The following is a 27,213-nucleotide window of genomic DNA, read 5'->3' as shown; positions in this document are numbered from 1 at the left end:
TATTTATTTTTTTCTTCTTTCTTTTCGTGTCGGATCGATGACGGAGACGCTGAAAGTAAAACTGGCGCTAGTACATTTTCTTTCTTGATGAAAAATCGCTGGTACGATTTTATTTCTTTTTCCTTATTTCCTTCGGAAATGAAATAAGAACGGAGAACCGTCGAGTATTTTATTGCGTATGCTCGACGAGTACCAAACAAATATATCAACGAGTTTGAATACCGTGAAACAGATTTTTTTTTATCAAAGATCGACCTCAACCACGCTTTTGTCAAATTAGAGGATTTGTGCCGATTGCTTTCACTTTTCTTCCGACATCCTTGATTACGTCGTATCGGATGAAACCTAGCAACGATGATAAACCAACTATATACTTGTTAATAGATCAACGTGATGGCTGTAGTTATCTATTTTTTATTAGGTACCAATTTAACAAGCGTAAGACTCGATAACTTTGTAAATTTCTAACTCCGCATACGGTGTACTGTATAACTCTCAAGCTTATAGCACTCGATTCCATGATTCTTGACTCGATACGAGTCTGTGTAACTCTCAGCTTTAAAACTCTCGCGTCTATGATTCTCGTTTGCCTAGCCCTGTGTGTCTCACTCTACAGACCACAACTTACGAGCCACGAAAAGGTTAAGACTGTTGATCACGCGAGATTTTAAAGCATTGCTTTCCCTGTTCTTCGACTTTTTGCCTAGAGGCTGGCAAAGCGAATCACAGTGAATCGAACGCAGGCGTGTTATTTTTATAGGTTTTAGAGAATAGAGAATAGAGAGCGTCGATAAAGGATTCGATGTCCGTTGGAAACGACCCCTTGTTTACGTTACAACGTGGATTTTAACGAGATACATGTCGATGTTAAACGTAGAAAGTAGGAAAACGTCGCGGTGACCAAGATCGATCGATTTTGAAATTTCAATTCCAGGCAACGCGTACGTATTTCTCTTTCTCTAATTATCTCTTTTTCGATGGGTCGTTACGAGTGGAAATGCACGAATTCGTACGCTAAATAATTATTTACGAATTACGATATCGCCCCAATTTATTACCAATTTACTTGACGAAGAACCTCGACGATAGTTAACACGACCCACTCGCTTTTTCTTCGTGCGTTAAACGACATTTTGTTCGTTCTTTTGTTTCGTTTCGTTCCTTTATCATCGTTATCAATTCGTTTGGTCTTTAAATCGTTTTTAACTGGATCGTATTTTCGTAATCTAATTACCAAATATATGTACATGTATGAGGCGACGAAGAATGAAATGAAATGAAATGAATTATTGGCGCACCGATCGGAAAAACAGGATATGACGATGTTGTTCTAAAGACTAAAAGAGCTAACGCGCTTTCGACGAAAAGAACGAGCACAGGGAGGGAAGGAGAGGAATTAAATTCCACCAACTCGGTTTGCGTACTTAAAAACTCATTAGCAAGGCCCAACAAAAATTCCAACTCACCGGAAGCTGCAAGAACCTCGATGAGACTCGTAGTTTCTCTGGCGATTCTCGTCGACTCGGCGAAAAATCAAAATTACACCGCTAATTAGCCGGTGAATCCAGCCAGGCTAACTTCACCACTTGTTCTCTATCGGTGAAAACGACCGCTCAAGTACCTGATTCTCGCTTGATACCGTTTGTCTTTCGCGATTCACGAGTATCCCACTCGACGACGAAACAACCTCGAGGATCATGATCACAGGTGAAACGCTTCTCATCGTCCGGTCACGCACAAGTGTCCTAACGGATGGATTATTTTTAACGTTTATGGAAGAATTTTTCTGGTTAACAAGATTTGCAGAAATTTTCCTTCCATCTGTGTATTTTATTAGTTATGGTTGCAAGATTGGACAATTCAGCCATTTTTTTTCTTGTTTTTTCTTTTTTTTTAATCACTTCGCAATCTTTCCTTTTCAATTTTTGTTTTCAAATATGTTCAATTTCGATCCAATCGGCAAAGATTTCGATACAATTAGTAGAATCTCTTTCGATTTGATCTATCGGGAATTTTGATTATCACTGGACGCAAGATCGGTGGAATTTTCCTTTGGCATATCTTTTTAAATATTTGTAATTTTTCGAATTTAATTTCAATTAAATTTGATTTACAATCGAAAGCCCTGCGAATTTCAAAATATTTCGATAAGAGAATCTTTGAACAGTAAAGCTTCTATCTTCTCATATCTGATTATAACTTTCTATAATTTTCGGAAAATCTTTTCGTTCTAGAGCAGTGAACAAAATTCTAGAGCGCGGTCACTAAAATATTATTTTCCGAAGGCACACGCTTGGTTGATAGTTTCATGAGAACTCCGATACAATGCGTCAAAAACGGTCGGAGATGAATTACGCTTCTCCGGTTCTCTTCCTTGTCGTTGAATGCTTGCACACACACTGTCACGGTTATTATTAATGAGACCACGTTTGCATTTCTTAATACTTGGTTACGAAAAGATAAGATACGTCCCGTACTTTAAAACGAAACGTAAATACATTTCACAAAGAAAATACAATTAACTTGCTCGCAGTAATTAGATAAACGACGCGATCAACGTTTATCTCGAACGATTTCCATGGACGGAAATGTCACTGTGTAGCGGATTCCGTCATCCGGCATGATAAATTCGATAGACCGAATCTATCAAACGTTCGACAGATCCAGTTTCAACGATGGAAAATCGCGACGGTACGATGCGACAACAACGAAAACGAAAATAAAAACACTCGCTCCATTTATTCGGACGTTCGTTTCCATCTAAATGTAAACCGCAACATTCGTCGACATCCCGTTTTTATTTTCACCCTGTCGACAATTCAACGATACACGATATATATATATATATATATGTATGTATGTATTTATGTATATGTATGTATGTATGCACACACACACACACACGTACGCACATGTACATATGTCGTTTATCGTTTCAACATCGATGTTTTTCCCGTTAATTAAGATGTATAGGTACGCAATATATCATTTTTCACCATATAAAATTCTTTCCAAATTTAGTAGCAACTTTTGGTTAAAACTTTTCGGTGACTTGGGAGTGTTACATTTAATAGATTCTATTTCCTATCGAAGAAGATATGGATTAACGTTTCCTTAAAATTTATTATTTTATATATCGATAAACAATTGCACTGGAAACAACTTGCTAGTAATTCACAGAAATTCACTCTTTAAACCCGCGAAGAATCGTTTTCAACGTTGCGCTTGATACATACTTTATACGACATTCTAATAGACACCGTTTTCTATTTAAACCGGCACTTTAAATTCTTTGATAATTTCTAATATTCGTAATAGGTTCTCTTTAGATTCTCTTTAATCAAAGAATATTCAAATATCGAAAGGAACGCGGGAAAGAGGAAAAAGAGACGCAAACTTGTTTTCACCTTTGGGATTTCATTAACCGTTAAATTAAGAATCATCGGTTCGCAATAGAAGAGGAAATAGTCGAGCGATGACCGATCGATTCGCGACAAGATCCTCGAGCTTGTTGGAATCGTATATGCGGTGCCGATGAAGCGGAAGTGTGACGAGCCTCGGCATATCCGCTCGCAACGACGGCCGGCGTCGGACTGCCATCGGCCGCCACTGTTAAGGGGTTTTATCGACGGCGGGACAGATCGGCCGCCGCGGATAAACACGACCTGGGATAACGAACGAAACGTGTCCTATTTCATCATTTACGTAGCGTACGTTTACGTACACGCGTATACGTGAATGTACTCTGGACGACGCGAAGAAAATTTGTCTCTTTGATATTCAACCATCTCTTCTAGATCAAGGTTAAAGTTCTAAGAGCAGCCTGAAAAGGAAAGGAAAAAGAAAAAAGAAGGAAAAAAAGGGGGAGAAGGATAGAAAACGTTGAAACACCGTATATTTTGGATATTTTAGTCGAGGTAAAGAATACTTGTGTTTTTCGCGTCTGAAGATTTTGAAAGAACGTTGCCTCAAATTTTTATCGAAATTTTTAATCGATACGATAAGTTCGCGCTTGGTTTTATCATTTTTGGTTTTACCGTTTTTAATCCGATGCTATTTGTAGTTCCGTTCCCTACGTATAATTCCCATTGTTTCTCTTTTGTATTCTGCAAAGATATTTTTCAGCCTCGTAAATGCCGTTAATAACTTAGTCAAGCACGTATATTTCGCGCACTATTTCGTCAAACGTTGGCACAAATCTCCGTCTAGTATGGGGTGTTCACTCGTTCGCTGACAAAGAACACTATCAATGGCGGGTAGCCCTCCATTGAGTCAGCAAGGCTGACCTTGCTTCGTCACAATACGAGCAATCGTGTTTCGTCGAACGAGCAAGAAGCTTTAGAAAGTAACACGTTCCGAAAGAGCCATCGACTATCACTATCGGCCGATATGCTTCGCCGACGAAATGGCAAATGTCGCGCTAAAATAACGTTCTTCCATGGGGCAGGATTGCAAGTTGATGGAGGGTCTAAATTTACACGCAAATGTATCGTTATGCTGTAAAAAAAAAGAAAAAAGAAAGCGTACTGAACACTCGCAACATTTTCAAAATCGTAATCGAACGCGTAGCAATTTCAAAGATCGCAAGTCGACTAAATACCATTCTAAAAAATTGATAACTTACGCCTTAGGCGTATACGTGCACTTGCCTTGGACAGAATATTACGATGGAAAGGGCAGCTCTATAAAAAAAGAAAAAAAGGGACGAAGCGATATGAATGTACCGTCTGTCAACTGTGAGGCGCAACTTGGTACAATTAAGACCTAAGACCAAGATTATAACTAGGAGGTAAGAACGACGAACGAATAATTAAAGAAACTGGTAGATCGTATCGACAACCTGGTCACTCGCAAGTGACATTAATTGTAACTGCCTTTATCGTCTGTATAGCGATATCATGTTAATCGAATACGTGATTATATGAAGAGTAACAGCGAGACTAAGGTAACCTCTACTCGCTTGACCCCTTAACCTACAATCGGCACTGAAATATTTTTTATCGTTTCGACGATCGATATTTGTCGATATTTGTATAAAAGTCGATATTTGTATAAAAAATCTCCAAAATCTCTTTAAAAAGAACAATTTCTAACGTTTCAACAATCATTAATGTTTTACCAACGGTTTCTAAAGTTTCTCTCTTATTTTATCTTATATTATCTAAAAAGAACAGTTACGAGTATATTTGAACCAAATTAATAATACAAAAATCTCCAAAATTTTGTTCCACTTTTTATCTCCTTAACCCCTTAATCTATAACTACGGGCATAGCCCGTAGTACGATGGACGGACCAAACGTAAATATTACGGGCATAACCCGTAGTACGTAATACACAAGTCGTGCGAATGGCTAGAAGGCTGCGTGAGCTTGTTTACGTTTTCGGTCCAAAATTCTCGAACGTAAATCATAGGTTAAGGGGTTAAGGAACTCTTCCGGCAACCCGGCTAGCAAGTCTGTTCATGAAACACGCAAGAGGCTGAACAGATACTGGCTAAACGATCTCTTAGAATAAGTGGCTGACCCTTTGCAATCCGTTTTACACGCTCGGCCGTCTTTCTCTCGTTCGCAAATATTTACAAGCGACGCTTTGTCCCGGGTGTTCCGAAATTAAAATGTTCCCTGTGCGTCGCGTTTGAAAATACATTTCTATTATATTTTTCTATTATATTGACACGTGCCGATGGTTTGCTTCTTGGTTGTTTGTGGGGTTGGTTCGAGTTTCGTTTTATCTGGTCGCTGATAAGAAGGAAATAACATTTCCGAATAATCGAAATGGCAAATCACGCGAGTCACAGAAGTGACATTTTTTGGCATCTACGACATTCGCTAACGCTAAGATTTTAATTAATAAAAGAAAAAAAAATAATCGAGCGGTCTCGTTAATGAATAATTCGATCCGTACTGGTGGTACTAACGAGCCTTGCGACTTATTTGAAGACTTTCCGTGGCCGATCTCCACGGAGATGGGCTGTTGGAAGCCGCGGTGTGGCGTGGTGTGTCGTGTCGCCTCGCGACTTCTCTCGGCTCCCGATTATTTATCGATTCGAGGAACACGGGATGAGAGAAGTGGACCGAGGCGACTGTTGAGACTTAAATAGCCGTGGTGCACCATCTTGGAATGTAGTACAGACGACACCGGGCCAAGCTCTGCCAATATTCGGGTTATTCACCTGTCGTGGCTATCTGGATCGTTCTTTCTGATGTGAAACTTGGCAGATGGATTGGCAGGTGAATTTTTATTTCAATAGGACGCAATGGAAATGTCGTTGCCGCGTCTTGATCTTTCCATCGGCGAGAAATTGTCAAAATTACGTTCGCAAATATTTTAACGTTTCGTTACGGGTCAGCTTGACAATCGAAGATCGATTCTGTAACTACGAAATACGTTCTAGTTGTTACGCGCCAATTTGACATTTTGTAATTTCGTGTTTTTCGATGTCGTGCCTTTAACCTGAGGTCGTATATGTTTCCGTGATAGAATTATTATTGTCCTCGTCTGGTGGTAATTGTAGATGCTGGCAGGAGATGTCACTGCTGGTGTACTGCTAATTATTCTTCTATTTTGATGCGTGGAAAAAAAATCGGATCACGGGCGCCAGGAATCAAACCCCGGTCCCAAATGATTGAAACCTTTTTCTTTTTTTATTTACGTAGAGGAAATCCGCACGGACACCAGACTGCTTCTGGGGGGAAGCGTCGTGGTAGTGCCGGACTTCAATCGACTAAAACCTCCACGATAACCGTCTCGGCTGCGATCGAGAGAGGCCCGGGAACCGGTGTGAGCGACACACCGCCCCTCCCCCCGCGCACAAAATGCATCCCTTAATGGAACGGTATGTGGTCACGTCACACCGCGCCTCGTCGCCGGAGCCGCCGTGCGAGGCAATCTGGTTCCCCTACCGGACTGCTTGGCGGCCCCGACGCGCTGATCTACCAGCGCCTAAGTTTGACCCCCACCGGGGAGCGCGGTGGACCTAGAGTCCTCGAGTGGCCTCGTCGAAACGCGTTCACGGCCTCTGCCGCGCCCTCGCCGACCGATCCTCTCGGGGTGGGAGTTCCGCACCCTCACTCTCTCCGTTGCCTCTTTCCGAAACATAACCTGCTCACAGAAGGAGGTCATGGCCCTCCTCCCTCTCTCGCTCGCTCACCAACAATGCCTCGAGGGTAGCCGGCGGCGAGAGGTCCCATCCGATTTCCATGCTGAGGACGCGGCGCGGTAGCGTCCACGTCGGACAGTACTCCACGCTCGCATGGCAGTGGTGACAACGCGCGGTCGCCTCTTTCCCAATTCGGTGCAGGTATTCACCAAAGCACCCGTGTCCGGTAAGCACCTGCGTCAGCCTGTAGGTCAGGGAAGGCCTGCCCCCGTTCAACCAAACGTCCCAGTTTGGAAGGACGGCCTCGAGAACCCTTAGCCCGGGCGCGCCCGCTCTTATGTCGAGGCTGGCGCGCCATCTGTCGAGCAAGGCTCGCCGAGCCCGAACCCTAACATCGGCGTCCACCTGGCCGACCCCGTCCGACAGACTCCGAGTGTGGAGATAAATCTCGCGACACCTCAGGGCCTGCAATTCAAACGGGGGAAATCCGGCGAGCATCGCCGCTGCTGCCGCCGAAATGGTGCGGAAACCCCTCACTACCCTGATGGCCACCGTCCTGTGCAGCCTCCTGACCTTCAGGAAATTTTCTTTTTTTTTTTTTTTTACGTGGAGGAAATCTTCATAAACACCTTACTGCCCTTGTGAGGTGGTGAGCAGAAGGTAGTGTCGGATTCTTACCGGCTAAAACCTCCACGGGCGGGACGGTAGACCGGTGCGAGTTGTCCTCGGGCCCCGGGTGCTTAACATCAAGCACCTTTACTAAGGCGCACTCCTAGAACGTACACCCACAACACACGCAAGGGCGGGGCTGGCCGCTTGCCTGTTGTATATTACTTTCAAGTGAAAATTGAATTTTAATCCCTTATGCCGAGGATTCGAGAACTCTCGACGTGTCGTCTTCAGTTCTGGGCTTTAACGAGCGTAACTGGCTGCTCCGCCGAACGTTCGAACGTTTGAAACCTAAGGCACTAACAACTGCGCTGCCGTGTCCGTTACTAGTGTCGAGTGGCAGTATTTGTTGTCGAGTGCTGCCACAAACCATTCACCTTGATTGTTTTCCTATCCGAAATGTTCCTTTATCGACTCTATAAGACAAGCTTTAAAACAACGAATAACAAATCTTGGACCGTTTTTAATCAAAGCGAATTTAATGCAAAAAATATTATAACGCTCGAATATGACGCAGGGGAAGTTGGGATCGAATTCCAAGCAAGTCCGTCCAGCCGTGTTCTCATCACGATCGCGCATACTCCGCGAAATTCTCTCTGATTACCGAAATCATCTTCCGTCGACTCATAATCTTTCGAGAGTACGCGATCGGACTGGTTCGATCATCGTCTGAAACAATGGCTGTGCCGAAGAAAAAATTGCGAACCGATGAAATAGCTATCGATTGTCTTGTATTCTAACCTGAGAGAAAAAAGAGAAACTACTTAGGAATCCGGGCCATCATAGAGCTTCGTTTCGTCGATCGCTGATACTTTCAACAAAATTGTTCAATAAAGAGAGAGAAAAAGAAAAGTAAAATCAATTAATCGTGGATATTTTGCTGTGAAACGCTTATCGTTGGCGTGACTGCGACCACCTGCGAATAACTTTATCCGGTGACGAATCAAAATGCAACTGAAAAAATTCTGCCGAGTTGTGTTATAAAAAAAACATAAAACAATCATACAACTATGATTTCATTCGTGGTTGCGTATGAAATCTTTTTTTATACGATATTTTCAGCTCCGTTTTCGAAATTATACAACAAAAGCTACGAGGGAAAAAATTTTGTTTCTATTCGAGACTCTAATTTTTAATAGGCCAAAGTTAAAAAATCGTAGTCTGGGATATTTCGGAACGATGAAATATTTCATTTATCTATATCTAACTTCTAGATACGTATTTCCTATTTCCTCGTTATTCGGTGATAGGTGAATTTTTTGGAAAAAATGTCAATTTATCGGAACGAGGTCCGCTATAGCTTCCGTGCAGTGAATTTCACAGGGAATACCAACAACTATTTATAATAGCGTTTCTGCCGAGCTTGGCTGTATGTCAGCAGCTAATTACGTTCAATTACCAGGTACCGGTTAATTAAAACTCCTAATTAATAAGTCCCGTAAGCATCGTTGCGACGTGGCCCACCGCTTCTCTTCGAACTTACTCGGATTTTCATATTCCAAGCCGTCTGCCATGAGATTCTTCTCTCTAATCGATCGAATCTCATCTTTGCGATAATTTAAAAACTGCGAGAATCGTCCGATTCTTGTAAAAGTTGAAATAATCTTTTTATCCGTTATTACGCTGCAGATGTTTACGCGGTAACGACACAATATATAAAGAATATACATACGACGCAGGTATGTATAAAATATCGAAGGTATACATAGTACCTGCTCGTAAAATATAGTAGCCTGATCGAAGCTGATGCGGATCACCGATAACCTTATATACCAGTTCACAATTCGTTTGTATCAATAACTTACGTACACGAAGCTAGATTGCTAATCCAATAGTACTTGTACATGTTTCGGTGATAATACGGTTGGTTTAAAGTTACTCGAGTTTCCGTAGAATTCGCTAAAGAAAAATTTCACAACTTATGAACTAAATGAGCAAGAACAGTTTTCACTTACCACGATACGAATAAAAGTGGATTAAACGTAATTAATATTTTCGGTCAACAGAGAGATCCCTCTAAATCGAATTGCGCGTTCAGCATCGAAAATTATATTACGCGTGAACTAAAACAAAGCGTGAAAAGCTGTATCATTTTTCCAATAGATTTATTAAACGTACAGACGTTGTAAACTTTTTTTGGATCAACGGAAATTCCGAAATTTCGTCGTTTGTCTTGCATTATATTGCGATGCAACGTAGGAAATGAAAAGTAAAATGCCTAATATCCTTACGAAATTAAAATTAAAATTGAAAACGTTTGACTCGTACCAATAGTTATCGAATCTAATCTATAAGGTTCTCTATAATCAATATAATATATATATATAATCTATATAATCTACGATCTATAATCATCTTGCGTCATAATGGAATAAATACACTGTGAAAATCCAAGTACAATGGTTCGATTCAGGAATCGAAGGAATCCTAATAACAGAGAGACGTAAAAGGATCTTTCGATTTTGGCGGCTACAATTTCCTAGGACGATCCGGAATATTTAGAACGGAAGCACGAAAAAAGCAACGGAAAAAGCAACCGAATCACTCCGAAATGTAAATCGCAGTGACTGTGTGCATGCTTGAAACGATGCTTTGTTCGTCGTTGCCGACGTTTGGAAATGCTTGGAAACGCTTGGAAACGCTTGAAAACGCAACAACGGTTCTAGACGTTTAATAACCAAACGTGTCTCTCTTTCTGAGAGGAACAAACTGTGCTCCTTCACTTCCACCGATGAAACAACCAACGCATCTTGCCCCTCGTTTCCTTTCTTCCCTCTGATAGACTTATACGGCCAGAAATTGTTATTTCTCTGTGCCGCCACTGCTACCGCTTAACCTACCGAACATTTTACGAAAAAGCTCTCTTTGAACCTGTCGTTGGACAGGGATCTCGATGTACTTTAAACGCGAGAATGTCTCTTTCCGATCTTCATTTCGTTTCATCCAATTCTCGGCGAGATCTCAAAGTGTTTATATAACTTTGTTCTGAATCAATTTAGAAATGATATTAACGCATCCGAAATTTTTCTGTCAGAAGTAAAAACTAGTGTTTTTGAGAGAAATTTGGTCGCCAATCACGATTCGAAGAAATAGGAAATTCACGGAAAAGGAGATACAACAGATCAGTTTTAACGTTTTTCGAAATTGATCGTAATTTGCAATTTGAAAACTTTCAGCCTTTTCGTTAATAATTAAAATGAAAGAACAACGGATCGTAAGAGAAATGTTGGAAAAAGTTCTAGAACAGTTCAAAATGAAATTCATCTTGTTAAGCATTTCGAATTAATTACAATTCCCAACGATCGAGTAATAAACGTTTGGTTAGAAATTTGGAAATTCCGAATATTTCTTTCATCGAGACGCAAAAGCCGAGACAAAAATTCTGCTTGTCATAATTTACATTTTATAAAAGTAGATTTTTTTAATAATCGTCGAATAAGAAATTAAAGTAGAAATGTCACGAGCAAATTTTTGCTACAGATTTTTATTTGTTATACCTATCTACAATGTCTACCTATAATACTATATAATATAATATAATATAATGTAATATTATAACATATATCGTTATCATCGCGGTAGAACGGTGTTGGGAATTGGAATGTAACTTTGTTGCCAATGTTCGAGCCCCGCGATCGCACGTCAGGTTAATTTTACACGGAGATGCGTTTGAAAGGTTGCTCGAAACTTTGGCAATGAGTTTCAGCAAGAAAGTTATCGTAGCCGTTGAAACGTGATAAGAAACGAGCATCCCGGATCGAAAGCTGAGCCACTCGAGGAAAGAAGCCTCGTTCGGTTACGGTTACACAGGGTATCGCTCATCCACGCGTGCGTTAAACCTCGCCAAGGGGTGACTCGAACGTTAGCTTCCAACTCGTTTCACCGATTCTAATTATAACAACGAATGAAAAATTCCAAATATAATATTTATGGAAGTTTTTCGTGTACCGCACCGATGATTATCATCCCAATTGCTCTGAAGTGAAGTAAAATTTTCAAAACACAGAATTATAAGATTCCTGAATTACGTGAAGACGAATTTTCATAAAATATTTCTGAAAAGATTTGACGCGTATGTACGTGTGTGTAATATCAGATATCAATTATCATCGCCTCACGGCTAATCATAGTACAGAAGATTAATTATATATGTATCTCAAATTATTCATCGCGTAACATTTATCTGAAAGTTTCAATCGATAATAAGATGATAGGCATACGATGATACTTACTACGTTATGTTACTTTAGCCTGCAAAAGCTCGATTAACGTTTGTTTCGTTGAGAACGAAACGTTGTGTCAGTTTTGTGGAAAGCGACGGAAATATCGGTTTCGCAAATAGGGGAAATTCGATGAAAAAGAGGCCATAGCGGAGAGGCGGAAGGTTCGTTATGTTCGAAAGTTGGTATTCGGTGACGCGGCGGTGGACGTGTTAACTCAGACGTGCGAGTACAAGTTTGTTTCTCTTACAATTTTCAAACAAATTTTACAAGCAAAGAATATAAATAGAAAATAAAGCGAAATAGTATATCCTGTATAGAGATTCGTCTAACGTAAACTAGAAGGAACTCACCACTCGGCAGACAGCGCACCATCGCGTCGACGCGGTGTGACGGAATGTCTTGGGGACAGCTTCCGGTACTCGTTTACGGCGAACCATGATAGAATTACCCGCTTGGTTGGCCAACGCTTTTCTACTCCTCGCTTTCTACCATGGCGAAGGTAATTTTCTTTACAAGTATTCAAAAGGATGGAGATGGAGGGAAGGTCTGCCCTTGCTTTGAAGCACCAAGATGAAAGAACTGAAATACATACATAGTTGCTTGCTTATAAGCCTGTTTATTATCTAGCAATTTATGCGGAAAATTAGTATATCGAATAGAAAATTTAGCGCCTTGACAAGATTACGTTATTACGAGTTTATCGGAACGATTAATTTGTGAACTTTTGCGTGCAATAGAATTTCTACGAAATTAAAAGACCACTTAAGATTATCGAATAATTATAATTATCAGAAGGACGACAGAACACGGGCTTTTAAAAGTCGAAAACTTTTCGCGTTGCCTCTTCTATATTGCCTGATTACCTCGAAACAGAATATTACTTTATAAAAGCCTACGTTTCGTCCCTTTTTCGTCCCTTTTTCGTCCCTTTTTCGTCCCTTTTTCGTCCCTTTCTCGTCCCTTTCTCGTCCCTTTTTCGTGCCGCTTTTTCTAGGTGGCAATAAATTATACTTAGTTTCTATACTGCTATAATTTCCCGAGTATAGACAGTAGTAAACTATAGTTTCCCGATAAAGTAATACGATCACACGAAACGGAAGCGAAACGCGTTTTCTTCGACCAGATGTTTGGTGGAATCGAACAGAGAATGGACCGTCAAGACAGCCAAATTTAACGTATTTAATGAATTACGTTAGTGGCGGATACGGTAAAACGAGGGGCAAGACAGTTTTCAGGAATTAGCGACTGGCAGGCGTGCCAAACGTTGGAATTAGGAGTGGCCGGGGTTCGCGATTCGTTGGAAAGTTCCGCGCAAGTTCCGGCTTTCGAAGGAATTAGTAATATCTCGACGATTCCAGAGATTAGGTAAATAGCTTAGGATTATTCAGGGATAAGATAGAATCTCTCTTTTCTCTGCGATCTGTGTTTCAAAGTAGAGATAATAACATCTATATCATTGCATAGAGAAATTAATGGTTTCGCCCATAAACGACAAAAGTAAGAAAAAAGAATGCCACGGAGTTTTCGCGCGGTAATTATGCGAATCCGTTTGTCCGATCCTGAGAACCGAACAGATGCTCACCGACGGTGATTTCGTATTAAAATAATTCGTCTCGCTGTCGGCGCCGGCTGTTCGCTAAACCTCCGGTAATTCGTCTCTCGATATCGATATTTTTTGACAGCGATCGTGTCCGCAAAAGTTTTAAGTAGCTAATAAGAACAGCTAAATTTAAAGACACGATCGACGAGCCATACATTTATATTATCAACAACGATGATTCAATCTGTTACTCAGAAACCTCTAATTATACAACAATTAGAGGTTTCGAAAGTTGACAATTAATAGCGTAAAAGCGAAGTGTATATGTATATGCGTAAATCCTGGTATAAAATATCGTAGCTTCGATTCGATGAGATCGCTAGTCAAATTGAATAAACGGATGGAATTAGAATTTTGCCGCGTCATAGATCGATAACACGCTAAACAGATTTCGTATCCGCATAATTAAATCGTATACATTATTCCCGGTTATTTTCTGGAATTATCTACTAGAATTGTTCTCAAAGCGAATATTTTTACACATGGTTAACCAAGACAGCAAAAACCTACCAATATTCTGGGCTTGCTTCCGTAATAGAATTTCTTCAATTACGCGTTTTAACTGTACTATAAGGTTCGTAATAAAAAGAAAATAATGGAATTGAGAATTTGCTAGAAAATTGTTTAATATTGTGTAAAAAGGCGATATAATCTCGATTGTAAATACGAGGATCGCGTCGCTTATCTGGAATTTCCTTTTTCACCCGTATACGATCTATCTCATTATTCTCGGTTGATTTTCATCCTCGATATTATTCCGGAAACAATGAAAATATTTGCTCGTCTCGGTCTGTCGGCGCGTGTCGATCCAACAAACGGGGTTAAAAAGACCGATTATAACCTCCGTGTGAAACAAAAACGAACACGATCCGAGACGCAACGACAAAAATTTATTCGCTTGTTACATGCTACCGTGTTATTATATCACTCGATACGCGTACAGAATGCGTTATTCGAGTCGTGTGCGATATTTTATTTTGTAAAGCGAAGGTTCTTCGTTTTACCGATTCTGCCGAGGCAAAGAAATTATCGTGCGCAAAATATTGACCTGCCCGACTAATTACTTGATGTAACTAAAATCATAATCGTCGTTATTGTATAACGAATCGGAATTTGGTAGAAATTTAATATTTTGCATTAGAATCAATTTCATACATCGCGGACGAAGATGGAATGGATGAAACTGGAGGAAGAGGATAGCAGGATTATAGGATGACGCGGTATGGTATAATATAGTGTCCACAATAGGGTAGGATTTATCTGGAGAATTTGTTTCGTGGATACATATAGGATTTCTTTGTGCGCTACGTCCGATTAATTCGGTAATCTTGTACTCGACCATCGTCCTATTTCTCAATGTCCATTTAGCGTTAACGACAAAGGTGACTAGTTGAATGGACGTAACGTTATCATGTACACAGCGCAACAGCTACCGTTATCTAGGAAAATTTTTCGGCCTGTTGGAAGTCCATTTACATACACGTATGAATAAAGAAATGGAATATTTATGGACATATTTATTCGTTAGCGTGTAAGGCGGTTTCACAGCGAAATTTTCTAACATTCTACTCGAATAAATTAATATTTATTTTACCCTACACCGAAAGTAAGTTTAATCGAATTTTAAATTAATAGCCCGTCGTTGGCCGAGCTTGGATAGAAGTTGAATAAATTTCGTAATAGGGTAGATGAAATTTTCTATTCCTGTCGCAACAATCGGACCAAGTATACGCGATAACAGGAATAATTTCTAAATACCTGCCGCTTTAAACTTACCCAGTAATATTGTATGGAAATTTGCTGGAAATTCGACGATTACGAAATTAAACGTAAAGTGTTTTGGCGATAAGCTGACATTCCGCAACGATGAAAATAAAAGAAAAAATACGACCAATTAATAAACGTGATGTTGTATCGATAACGTTGGCTTTATAAATTTCGGCTTAATTAAGGAAAAATAGGTAATTCGATCGATATATCATTGAATCGAATAATAAAGAACAAAGACGTTGGTTTGTAAAAGAAACTTTTCAACCAATCTTGCTGCATCCTCGAATCAATTCCCGATGTGATTGCATGCGATTGCAGCCCTGGAAAATCGACCACCGCTACTCGAGCAACTTATTTGATTCGCTCGGAAAGACTCGATGTTTACCCCAATTACTAACGGTGCGGTGCGTGGTGGCAGGGTGCAGAGATTCGCAAATTCTAATTACGAGAATTTCACGAGTTAGCTGGCACCGCTGCAAATCATCCGGAAGTTTACGAGGCATTCGATAACTAGAAACTGTGGCTGTTTGTTTGCTAGGTAAACGATTGCATCTCGGATACCTTCTGTTCGAGTTGGCTTACCGAGGAATCTTCGACTTTGCAACATCTACCACGACCAAGCTGCTTTCACCGCCTACTCCATCGACAATTTACTCGCCAGCGACACTCGTACTAATATATTTATGTTATAAGGCGATCAGTATTTTATTAGAAAAACTGGAAACGCATTTAACGGAAACTAAAGACGCGCGCGCCACGGAATACCGGAACAATAGTTCCGCATTGCTGGAAAAAGACGAACATCCACGAGGCTAACTTTTCTTAAAGGAACTCTCCCGTGGCCGCGACACAGGCAGACCCGTTACTGGCGGTAAAGTAATCCAAGAATAAAATAAATTGGAAAAAAAGAACATCGTCGATTCTATGCTCGACTCCGCCCGGCCACGCACGACGCGAAAAAACGAGTTTCCGGATATCGTTCGTTCAGCGTCTCGCGGTAGCTCTTTTTTTAAGGCCGAGAAAATATTTGAGTTCAAGCAGGCGCGAATCCTTTCAATTTCTGTTCGACGAACCGCGCTGAACTCTCGGCTCTCGTTCGTTGGTAATTTTTCATGTAATCCTTCGGACAACAGAGCCGTTGTATTCCAAATTTTTGTTCTTTACTTTTCGCCCCGTTTTTCCTCTCGTTTCAGTATATATCATAGTTGTCGACAAACAGGTTTGCCGAGTAAACCGTCGGGCTAAGCAAACCGCCAAGGAAAATTGTCGAGTTCTGTTTGATGCGGTTGATTTGAACGATGAACGCGTAAGGAACCTCGATTTCTATAAAATTACAATTTCCTAAATATTTTATAAGATTTATGCAAAGAATTATTTTATCGACAGATACTGTTTCCAATCGCGATCAATAGTGCTTTACCACGAGAAAATTAGTTAAGGTAATTTGTGAGGTAATAACTAAGCTCGTTTTTCTTTCGAATTCTCGGTTTCTACAGAAGCTTCCATAGAACGCGTAATTATACCGAATTTTCTAAACTTGGTAATTTTCTAGCATAGATTGAAACAACACTCCGACGTATCATATTTGACGTTTCTCTCGCAAAAGATATTTATTCGAATCCGACACAAAACACCGGGAACGAAACTTTAAATTAGTCAGTTGGTTAGAAATCGATTTTCCCCGTAACACGGAGTTTCAAAATCCACAGAATCCACAGAATCCTATTTTATATCCGGTACTCGTCGATATTCATGACGGAAGGTCTATCGAGAAACGGGCCCTGGTTTCTTTTAATTCGATTCTGTTTGATCTGGATGGCATGTAGCGGTTTTGATTCTCGTGTCTGAAAAGACGCGCGTGCCATGTCCATTTGTGGAATGAAAACTGTCGCAAGATGAAAGGAAGAAGATAGAACAGCCAGTATAAGCTATCTCGGCGATCAACTGCATCCCTTTTTCGCTCACCGTTCTGTCGCGGATAGCTTAATATCCTGTTCCTCCAACTACCATACCACACACGCGTTTCAAGTCGACATTTTATTAAAACCCTTTGTTCTCGCTCGTTTCGATGCCCTGGTTAACGTCGAATCGTTTCTGCTACTTGTTTTTGTAAAAGAGAGGAGCATAGAGGTGGAAAAGAGGAATTCGCGATACCATGCTAAACTTCTCGATTTAACTAGCTTTTTCTACGAATTTTACGAGACCAAAGAGATACGACCATGCTAAAGCATGGAAGAATCATCATATACGTATGTACATATACGCACATAGAGAGGATAATACAGCGAATAAATTGACGAATGTTAATGAAGAAACTTTATGTATATCACCTTTATTTAAACAATATCTGTCTCGTTTAATATAATACAATACATTTTATTCCACTCCTACATTCACACTCGTACATGTTAATAATCTACAATACAATTTCTCTTTCGCTTTCCCTTTCGCCTATCTTCGTTGAAATTTTCAGCGCAAAAATACGAGCATGATACGTGCTTTTCTTCTTTCTCATAGAGTTCCATTGAAAAAAATGACATTTGCCACTGTTTGAGAAAGTATCGTCATCGAATCACATTGGCAATTCTTCTGTTGATCTCCGAAAAAGAAACGTTTTGATCTTTCCTTTCAAGGTTTTGGAAAAATTGACATACGTATAACGTGTTAGGCCACGCGTTTTTACGTACATTTGTATATTTCTGAAAGATAAGCGAATAAACGGAGCTAAGCTGGTATTTGTTCCTTTCATCTCTTAATCCGTTGACTCCGTAATAGTAACGTTCTTTTATCTAGAATTTTTAGTTGTGTACGATAAGGTTGCAAAAACGAAACAAAGCGTAACTGCGACGTTACAGTTTCGCCATGTGTGATACCTCGTTGATGTATGTCTCGAAAAGCAAAGGTGAAAAATCATTTCGTGTTCGTGTTTATGATATTTGAAATAGGAAGCTCGATGAGTTTAACGATAAGCGGTAAAAGTATGTACACGTATGAATTTATTACTAGCCGTTTCTTACACAGGGTGCACATCTCGGACGGTTAACCGTGCCCATATAAGACAGAAGCTTGATCGTAATCCTTTTTCAATCGAGGTGAAAATAGGTTTAGTGTGATATTCTTATTATTCAAGCGATTACGAGGCAAACATAACGCGCTAAAATCACAACATGTTTCGTAAAAAATGAACGACCTTTAATTAATTTAATTAAGAAATGGCACCTTTATCATTTTGTTAGCTAATAATTTGTTACAGCGAATCGAGAGTAAAAGGTTTAAAAGGTTAAATATCATAGAAAGTACTGTATATCGTTTTTACACTTTTAAATTTCCCATAGATAGGTATGTATATAAAGATAGATGTACGGTATATACGATGTATACGTCATTGTTCTTTAGATCCAACGACCGACCGATTTTCAATTTTCTTTGATTATTGCATTTTCCTTGACGTTGCAAAGGGCATGTGACGCGATTAGAGCGATAGAATAATTAGCTGAACAATGAAAAAGAGGGCAAGAACATGACGACACACAAATTAGAACGCAAGTGGGAAGAATATACCTTGCCGAAGAAATTTCGATCGAGTCGTTCATCAAGAGATTATTGTTTTATTCGACATATTCTTTTCAGCAAATAAAACGAGTATACAAATTCGTCGAATAACGTGAAATCTGCCGTCGATTCTCCCATAACCGATAAACGATCGATACGATACGAAGCTTCGTTTTCGTTCTTTATATTATATTTTTCACGAAGAGGAATTGATCCCTTTTTTTTGCATATGCGCACTAGTAAATTAGACGAAGAGGGAATAAAAAAGAAAGAGGGAATTGATCGTAGACTAAATATAGTACACGGAAGCCATTCTTGCCGTCTCGACTGAACGCCGCAAATAGATTTCGATTACTACTATATGTATGTATATACGAATGACAAGACACGTACGTATAAGACGAGAACAATCGCAATCAAGCTCGTGTGATTTTAACAGACGGTTCTGAGAAGACTCCAAATGTCAAAGGAGCGATTCCTTCAGCCAAATAAAAGAAAACTAATTATTTGTTCTGAATCATTGATAAACTTTTCTTCTTTTTTCTTTCTTCTTTTTTTGGAAGGGAAGATGAGAGAATCTTCGGTAAATGAAGATTTTTCTGAAAGATATGTCGAATAAAAATTTGAAACAAAATCGAATAATATAGAGAGTTCAAAATTTGCAATTTGCTCTCTTTAACGTCACCGTAGAGGGAAAAATCGATAACTTTTGGTAGATTACAATTTTGGGAAAAGAAAATATATAACTTGAAATATAAAGCGTGATAATATACAGCGAATAGAAATGGTGTAATTTTATTTCCTTAACTTTAACCGCTTAACCTCTTTGATACGACACTGTTGTTGACTTTGATCGAGGCTCGTATCGTTGCATTCTTAGAGCGGACACGCACGGGTCAACTAAATTGGTCGGACAGTTGGTTGTGCAATTGGTTGAGTCAACTGATAGACCAAATTTTTCCTATCGCATGGAACGACTTAAATCTCGTTTACATTAGGCAACTTTAAAATTATTCAAAACTTGCATAGTCCGCCGACTAAAAATAGCGCATTCTTCTATTTTTGGTTAAACGGCTTGATCGTTTCAATCGTGGCTGCCTAACGTAGATGTGGTTTGACTAAAATTTCTCGCCAGTCGATCCGTGTGTAGCCGCACTTGAATCCCCGATCGATGAAAAAGTTAATCATTTATATTCCTTTTTTAGGATAGAATTTTAAAGTAAGAGAAAGTATCTTACCTAGAACTTTGAGACAAAGTTTATCTGAATTTTGGAATAAAAATATACGTGTCTGGAAAACTGAAACTTTGAAATAAAATGTAACAATACGATTTAACAATACAGACGGAAATTCTTCGCAGTTGTTCCGCTTCGTATTACCAATTTTCCACGAATTAAAATATATCAAAATGCTGGTATACGATAAATAAATTTATTACCATTTTATCTAACATAAAAAAACAGTATGTAAATACATATGTATATTTTACGACAGTTGTATGTATTTGAAAATGCTATAAAATAATTTCAAAATATTCGATATACGTATGTATGTATATTCTTCGAAACGTATGCAGAGAGAGAGGACGATAGTGTCGGACTAGTGACGGGTCATTTCCACTTACAACGCCGGTAAGACCCTGAACTCTGACAATTGGAGTGCTTCCTCTCTTCCTAACAGATGACGTTAATGAGAACTATGACAACAAGGCAATGATAACATCCTGCGCACAATCTGTATCGCCGACTCAATTATCATACGCGCAACATACACGTACATATACAGGAACGCCGAGCACACGTGTTTTAAGAGTAACGATTCTCTTATCCTCTATGTGTTGTCGTAGGTGTGTTCGATTCTCCGTTCGTTAATTTATGTATGTGTGTACGATGATTTAAACGGAGCTGTACACGCAAAAAGTTCTAGAAATAAAATACCCTGCAAAAGTCCTACGCTATCTATCTATTTTAATTTACATATCGAAGAATAACAAGACAGAGAAATGTATTACATTTTTGTGATATTTGTTATGAAAACAGCTATTGCCACAGAAAATTATTATCTGCTCGACAATGACAACATTTTTTCTTCTTTTACGATTTAATCGAAAAGTCTTGGATTTCTGACAGTTTCTAATAAAATATCGCTGAAACATTTTCGTTTAATGGATGGTCTCTAGATTTCTGGACTTTTGCACAGTATTACGTATATACTTTTATTTTAACGTATACTCGCTACCGCATTCTCTCTTTCTCCCTCTTATAATTAATAATGGTTCACCGTTTTTTCTTTCATTTATTTCTTTCTTTCTTTTATTTCATTTTATTTCGTTTAATTTTTTTTGTCGTTTTATCAAACAGTACCCTTACGCTTACGATTGAATAAAAATAAATATTTTCAATTGTGTCCTAGAAAAATTGTTGTTGCAAGCTATACTCGTTATTGTAATATACCTACCTACCTACCTACCTACCTACCTACCTACCTATCGTACTTACACGTTAAGTTAAGTATTCTTAAACGTTAAACGCCAAACTCGGTTCGAGGCTGGACCGCGAGCTTACGAATAAAAATTCTTGTATCAATCTCGTCGATCATCTTCGAAAGAGAATAAGGGGAATAAAAGGGGAAGGAAGAAAACATGGAATATGGTAAATGAATATGAATAATTTTTCTTTATCCTGTTCCTGTAATGGACGAACAATCGTGTTTATAATATATCGATGTCGCGTCGTTTTTTCAATTTTCAAAGGTCTAAATGCGCATATTTACATATAGCTAGAGATGTTGGAAAGAAATCCCAGAGATGTCTTCAAGTTGCTAGAGGACGTTTCAAGGATAATAAGAGCTTTAGCATCGGGATAAAGATCCTACAAGTTTTAGAAATCCTGGAGATCCTTAATTAACAACGATTATTAGAAAAAGAAAAGTCCTAGAAATCATAGAAATCTCACGAGTTATACAGATAGTCGAAATCCTTGACGTTCTGTGTAGAACGGAAGCAATATTTATCCTAGAAGCATCTTATCAATCTCAGTGATATTCTAGTCCAGAAATTCTAACGATTCTGAAGATTACAAAGATTCTAGAGACTTTGAAAGCTCTCAAAGTTTAGCTTTCCCGTAGATCCAAGTATCTTGGATGCCTTAAACGTTCTAGAGACCTCGACTCGAAAGTCCCGAAGAGCTACTACGAATCCTAGACCGTGTACAGATCCGCCATAACCTAGGCCCTAGATACAGATCTTGTCTCTTGAAAATTTCGCAATCCCTTTAAAATCCCACGACGGACATCAATATAATTTTATTACGTCATTTCCCATTCCATTTCTCCATCCGATATTCCTTTAAAAACGTTGAACACTAAACCGCGCGTTTCCTTCGTCCAAGGATCAATACGAGACACATTGCACGATGACGTTGGACGATGACGATGTCTCTGTTTTTTCTACTTTCGACAGAACTCGAAGGCATTTGGGAAACATCGTATTTATACTGCGTACGTCCAACGCTATAATCGCCCGTCCTTACGGATTAACGATCTAAGAGATTTGGTCTAGTTTATTACATACGCTATGACTGAATTATATGAACGCATTAACCGAACAACGTTCTTCGAAATTGTCGCTATTCAATTCTTTCTCTTTCTTTCCCATGGTCTCTGTCTCTTTAGTATACTACGACTAATCCTTGGCTTCTCCTATCGAGTGCAAACTTCTTTGCATAATACGTAATCGATCAACCGATAATATCGATGAACTGACAAGTCACTTAAAAACCAAACTGAGCAACACCGTTCCAGAAAATTCGTGTGTCATTCGTTTATGTCTGATTTTCTTTTCTATAAAAACTAAACGTTTAATGTCAATCACTGAAGAAGAAATATATCTTCATTTTACAGTAGTAGTAAAGGGCTAAATCTCTGGACGAATTAAAGAAGAGTAGATCACGTGTATGAACAACAACGGTGTGCGATTTTGTCCTAGTTTAGGGTCTACATGGTTAGCCCCAGCGCTGCTTCAAGTATCAAGAATGTCATCTGTGACTTTCGAAGCTATAGCGTGTTTGAAGTCAGTCGTACACTTGTAGATCTTCTTTCGCTATCGTTATATTGTCTTTGACTCTCAATTGGTACAATAGAGGCCACGATACAGTAAAATCCATAATTACCCGTAATTTCTCCATTATTTTTCAAAGATATTGGCTTTAGAAGAAAAAAAATATTGTTTTCAATTTCAATTTTTAATACATGGACAAAGTTTCGAGACAAAGATTTGCCTGATAACCACGCACCGAAAAAAAATTCCTGGCAGCAACAGGTTCCAACGATTAAACGTATGAATGAATGGTAGGCATTTTGCGTTCGAAGACGGATAGATCGTAGAAGTTAAGTAAGGAATAGACAAAGGTTGGCAGTAAGACAACTCGATAAATGCAATGAATAAAAAAGAGAACGGGGGCGAAGAATATTCATCGATCAAAGCATCGTCTTCTAATGATTTTTCACGAATATTTCTCTCATCTTGTATATTTCTTGGCATTGTATTAAATACTTTCCCCTCGAGTGAACAGAAACTTAACTTTTAAATATAAAAAGAAAAGGGATTGGTAAAAGAGAAAACTATCGTCGAAAGTAATAAAGATGGATCTACTCAAAAGTTGAGCAATTTATCCAATATATGTACTCCTACTTTCATTAAATATAATGTAACGTTATTTATACTCGTATTATGTACAACTAAATTCTTACGCAGAACAAAGAAAGTTCGCCGCTTTTATTACACTGTTAAAAAAAATAAAAAAGGGAAAAAGAAGAAAAAAGAAAGAGAGAGAGAGAGAAAAGAAAGAGAACAAACAAAAATAAAACAGTCGTATAAAAAATTAAATTATCTTTACGGTAATAAAATATACACTATTCTCTATACGAGTGCAACCAGAGCGCGATCAAGAGATAAGAGTAAATAGTTCTTATTCTCTTTTTCTGATAAGGTAATAACGATTCTTGAAAATAGTAGGGGTAACTTTGTCACAATTTAAATCATGTACAACGTATTGGTTAGTGTCTGGTTGCACCCTCACAATAAGAGGCTTCGAGTATAGTAGAGAGAATGAAAGAAACTCGATGAGTATTACATGGTAAAACGTAATGCATTGCACTTGATCCTGTGCTATACAACGATTAAAATAAAATAAAATAAAATAAAATAAAATAAAATAAAATAAAAAAAAAAAAAGAAAAGGACGAAAGAACCGCCTACATCACTCGTATTCTTTGTGAAAACTTCGAGGGTAAACCTCGTTTTTGGACACCAAAGATTCTTCACCGGTGTCTATACTTTTTAACGCTATTCAACTCAACAAATCATGATTAAAAGTACTAATTTTGGAGTTACGAAATTTATTTTTAAGAATTACGTTGGATCCCAAAGCACAAGGATGCATTCACGGAATAATAAATTATAGCGTCGAGGTATAATTTGAATAAATCTCGGAAACTTGATAAATTCCACTGATGCGGGAAGAATAATCTAGAAGTCATTGAAAACAAAATATCTGGCGGATCTGGTATTAGCCGTAGGGATGTGTATAAAAGAAACAGAAAATATATTAGTTTTCTTAGATTCGTAACTGATACTTTTACGCAGTATTCGTGATATACTGTCAAAACATATAGAAATCGGTTAAAAATGTTTGGTGCTCTGAAAGAAAGTTCGACCAAAACTTAAAGATGCTAAATCGACACTCTTGGTGTATTCGAGTCTTATACCATGCACAAAATAATTACAGGATCCTCTGTTTAACCGTAGTAAATTTGAACATTGAAAGCTGATCTCGACTATGCGAATAAAAAGAAAATTAGATAAAAAGTTCTACAACGGATAATCCTATATTCGGTATTTTTCTCTCTTTTCTGGTACGTATTCCGTGCAACAAGCAGGAGATCCCGTAATTATTACGAACAGTGTGATAAAATAATTGCACGCGCATTAAAAACTCTATTATTGGAGCTGAGATTAAAATAGACGACGCGTATACGCAAATATTCTGTGTGTATGCTATGCAAGTGCTGGAGCTGAAGGTTTAAGTTATAGGTTAGTTATAAGAAACTGTTTTGCACGGCAGAATGCACAAAATAATTTCTTTCTTTTTTATGGAACACGTGATAGTAAGAGCTGCTTCCATATTCAGAACAGAAAATAAGAACGTGAGATCATTCTAAATTTCAGAACGGAAGCAGCTATCGTTTATTAGCCACGTAAAAAATATACGAAATTTGTATATATCGGTAAAATAAATGAAAGAAAGATAATACATAGTTAAATGAAAAATAAACCACAGCCACGTAACATATACGTTTGTTTGTCTTTTTTCGTTCTCTATCTGTTTTAAACCTATTTAAGGTTAAGGAGGAGCGTTCGCGCGATCGATATTATAGTCGGCACATACGAATATTGATTACAATATCGAGCGTCTGAACGCTGCTTTTTAGGCATGGTACGTGAAACAACCAGCACTGCCATCTTGTAGCGAAACAAAAACCGTTATCGACGACCGAAGAATAACCGCGATTCTTACAGTTTATTGCAACGTCCACATTCTTCTTCTCCTTCCTCCGCCCCGCCCCCTCCCACTTCGTTATTACGTTAAAATTACGTTGGACGTTATACGATCGAAATTACGCTGTCGTATTTGAAAGAAAGAAATCTCGACGCAAAATGGACAACTTCCTTGATTCGTATCTTTCGATCGTATAAAGAATCCTTTCTCTATGGAAACGAATAGAGACAAATCAATGAAAGGAATGAATTCTGCCGTGTCATAAAAATCCAAAAATTGGACTTTTATGCTTGTGCTAATGACAGTCATTCGAGATTAAAATTAGTTCGTTAATGAAAATTCGTATCTACATCAATGACGTTCTAATACCTTTTTTTCTCCCTTTTTCTTTTTTTTCTTTTTTTTTTTTTAATAACGATACCAATATAAAAATGCTTTGGCACAATAGATAAATAGGTATACCGAATACGAAGATACGCCTCTATTCATTTCCGTTAATTTAGAATTGATTCTTCACCGCTTACTAGAAAGAGACAAATACACAAAAGATGATATATTCCTTGTCACTCGCTTTCCGCTTCTTTCCTTCTTCTTTCGAATCAATTTTATATCTGTACAATTCGCGTGTGTCATGATCATGATCTTTCACTTGGGATATACAACATACACGTATTTACACAACTATACAAGAAAAACGAAGAACGAAAATTACACGTCTGTACTATATCCGGCAAATCAAATTTCTCAATACGTACATTATTTCGTTCGCCGATATCTGTCGCTAATTTTTTCAGCCACCACTCCCGCGGATTCACCGAAACTTGTAACTAAAGGACAGCGCTGAATATTAACTTTATTACAACGTTCGATCTCTATTCTTATATCCCCTTTTTCAAATACACGTCGATGATCGCGGGACAAACTCGATTCCGTTCGATCGCAACGTGTAAATGAAGAAAAATAAACCGCAGGACAGTTCTATATACAACACTGTACATCGTCACGGCAAAAACGAAAGAACTAAAATGACGATGAAAGGAATCTCGAATCCGTCAAGCGTGTTATGCCCACACGTTATGCCGTGGATTTACGATTCATGGACTTAATTTACTTACCAAATATCGGCTGAACGAAACACGGCCGGCCCCCGTTTCACAACGAAAATCCATACACTAGTAGAACCACTTAACTGACCGACCCGTTGAGCATGACGGACGCGATTTTCACCTTGGAAAATACGGATTGAAACGAAGATTCGTCGCGGAACGAACAAAAATGAAAAGAACGGAAAAAGTGAAAAAAAAAAAAAATTAAGAACAATAATTAATGAATAATTACACACTTCACTCTATCAGAGTTCGAAGAGTTTGAACAGTCCTGCCCGTTCGCTAAGGCAAGATCACAGAAACATGTCTAAGGCTCATATAGTCACCCACTTTAAAAGTCTCTACTTTCGTGCCCTTATCGCTAAATGCATGTGGAATCTGGGTGTTGACTGGCAGACTTTCGTGTTTTTGTCGGTTCCTTCGTCGTCAATTCCTGAGAAGGCCTCCGCGGACTACCCAGCGTAACTAACGCAGATGCTACGGCTAAACCAGCGCTCTGACCAGCTGGCGTATAAGGTTCACCGCCAGTAGGCAGTCTGACTAGCAACGACAGGACCGCTGCTCTGTTACCGCAACAGGGCTCCAACGCGATCGGACTAGGGGCATCCTGTAAATATTACACCAACAAAACCAAAT

The 27,213-nt window shown here is 38.8% G+C and overlaps 2 protein-coding genes across 8 annotated transcripts in view; both read right to left on the bottom strand.

Annotated features, from left to right (window-relative positions):
* Positions 1-12,361, bottom strand: part of LOC100644660 (octopamine receptor Oamb) — a 116,385-nt gene extending 104,024 nt beyond the window's left edge. For 2 of the 5 annotated variants that reach the window (XM_012316931.3, XM_048412923.1), the window contains exons 1-2: positions 3,408-3,601; positions 1,467-1,745 (exon numbers count right to left, since the gene is read on the bottom strand). The gene's annotated coding sequence lies outside the window, so the exon portion shown is untranslated. Of the gene's footprint in view, positions 1-1,466; positions 1,746-3,236; positions 3,365-3,407; positions 3,602-12,342 lie in introns of those variants that run through there. The other 3 variants (XM_048412920.1, XM_048412918.1, XM_048412922.1) reach the window with 3 other exon arrangements.
* A 5,304-nt stretch (positions 12,362-17,665) lies between these two features.
* Positions 17,666-27,213, bottom strand: part of LOC100642540 (attractin-like protein 1) — a 32,200-nt gene continuing 22,652 nt past the window's right edge. For all 3 annotated transcript variants that reach the window (XM_012316936.3, XM_048412410.1, XM_048412411.1), the window contains exon 12: positions 17,666-27,184. In XM_012316936.3, the coding sequence (XP_012172326.2) occupies positions 26,939-27,184 (246 nt within the window). In that variant the 3' untranslated portion in view covers positions 17,666-26,938. The remainder of the gene's footprint in view (positions 27,185-27,213) is intronic.

This window comes from Bombus terrestris, chromosome 15 (assembly GCF_910591885.1).
Source record: "Bombus terrestris chromosome 15, iyBomTerr1.2, whole genome shotgun sequence".
Classification (NCBI taxonomy): domain Eukaryota; kingdom Metazoa; phylum Arthropoda; class Insecta; order Hymenoptera; family Apidae; genus Bombus; species Bombus terrestris.
Note: the sequence above shows the minus strand (reverse complement) of the source record. Positions and strands in the feature narration are given on the sequence as shown.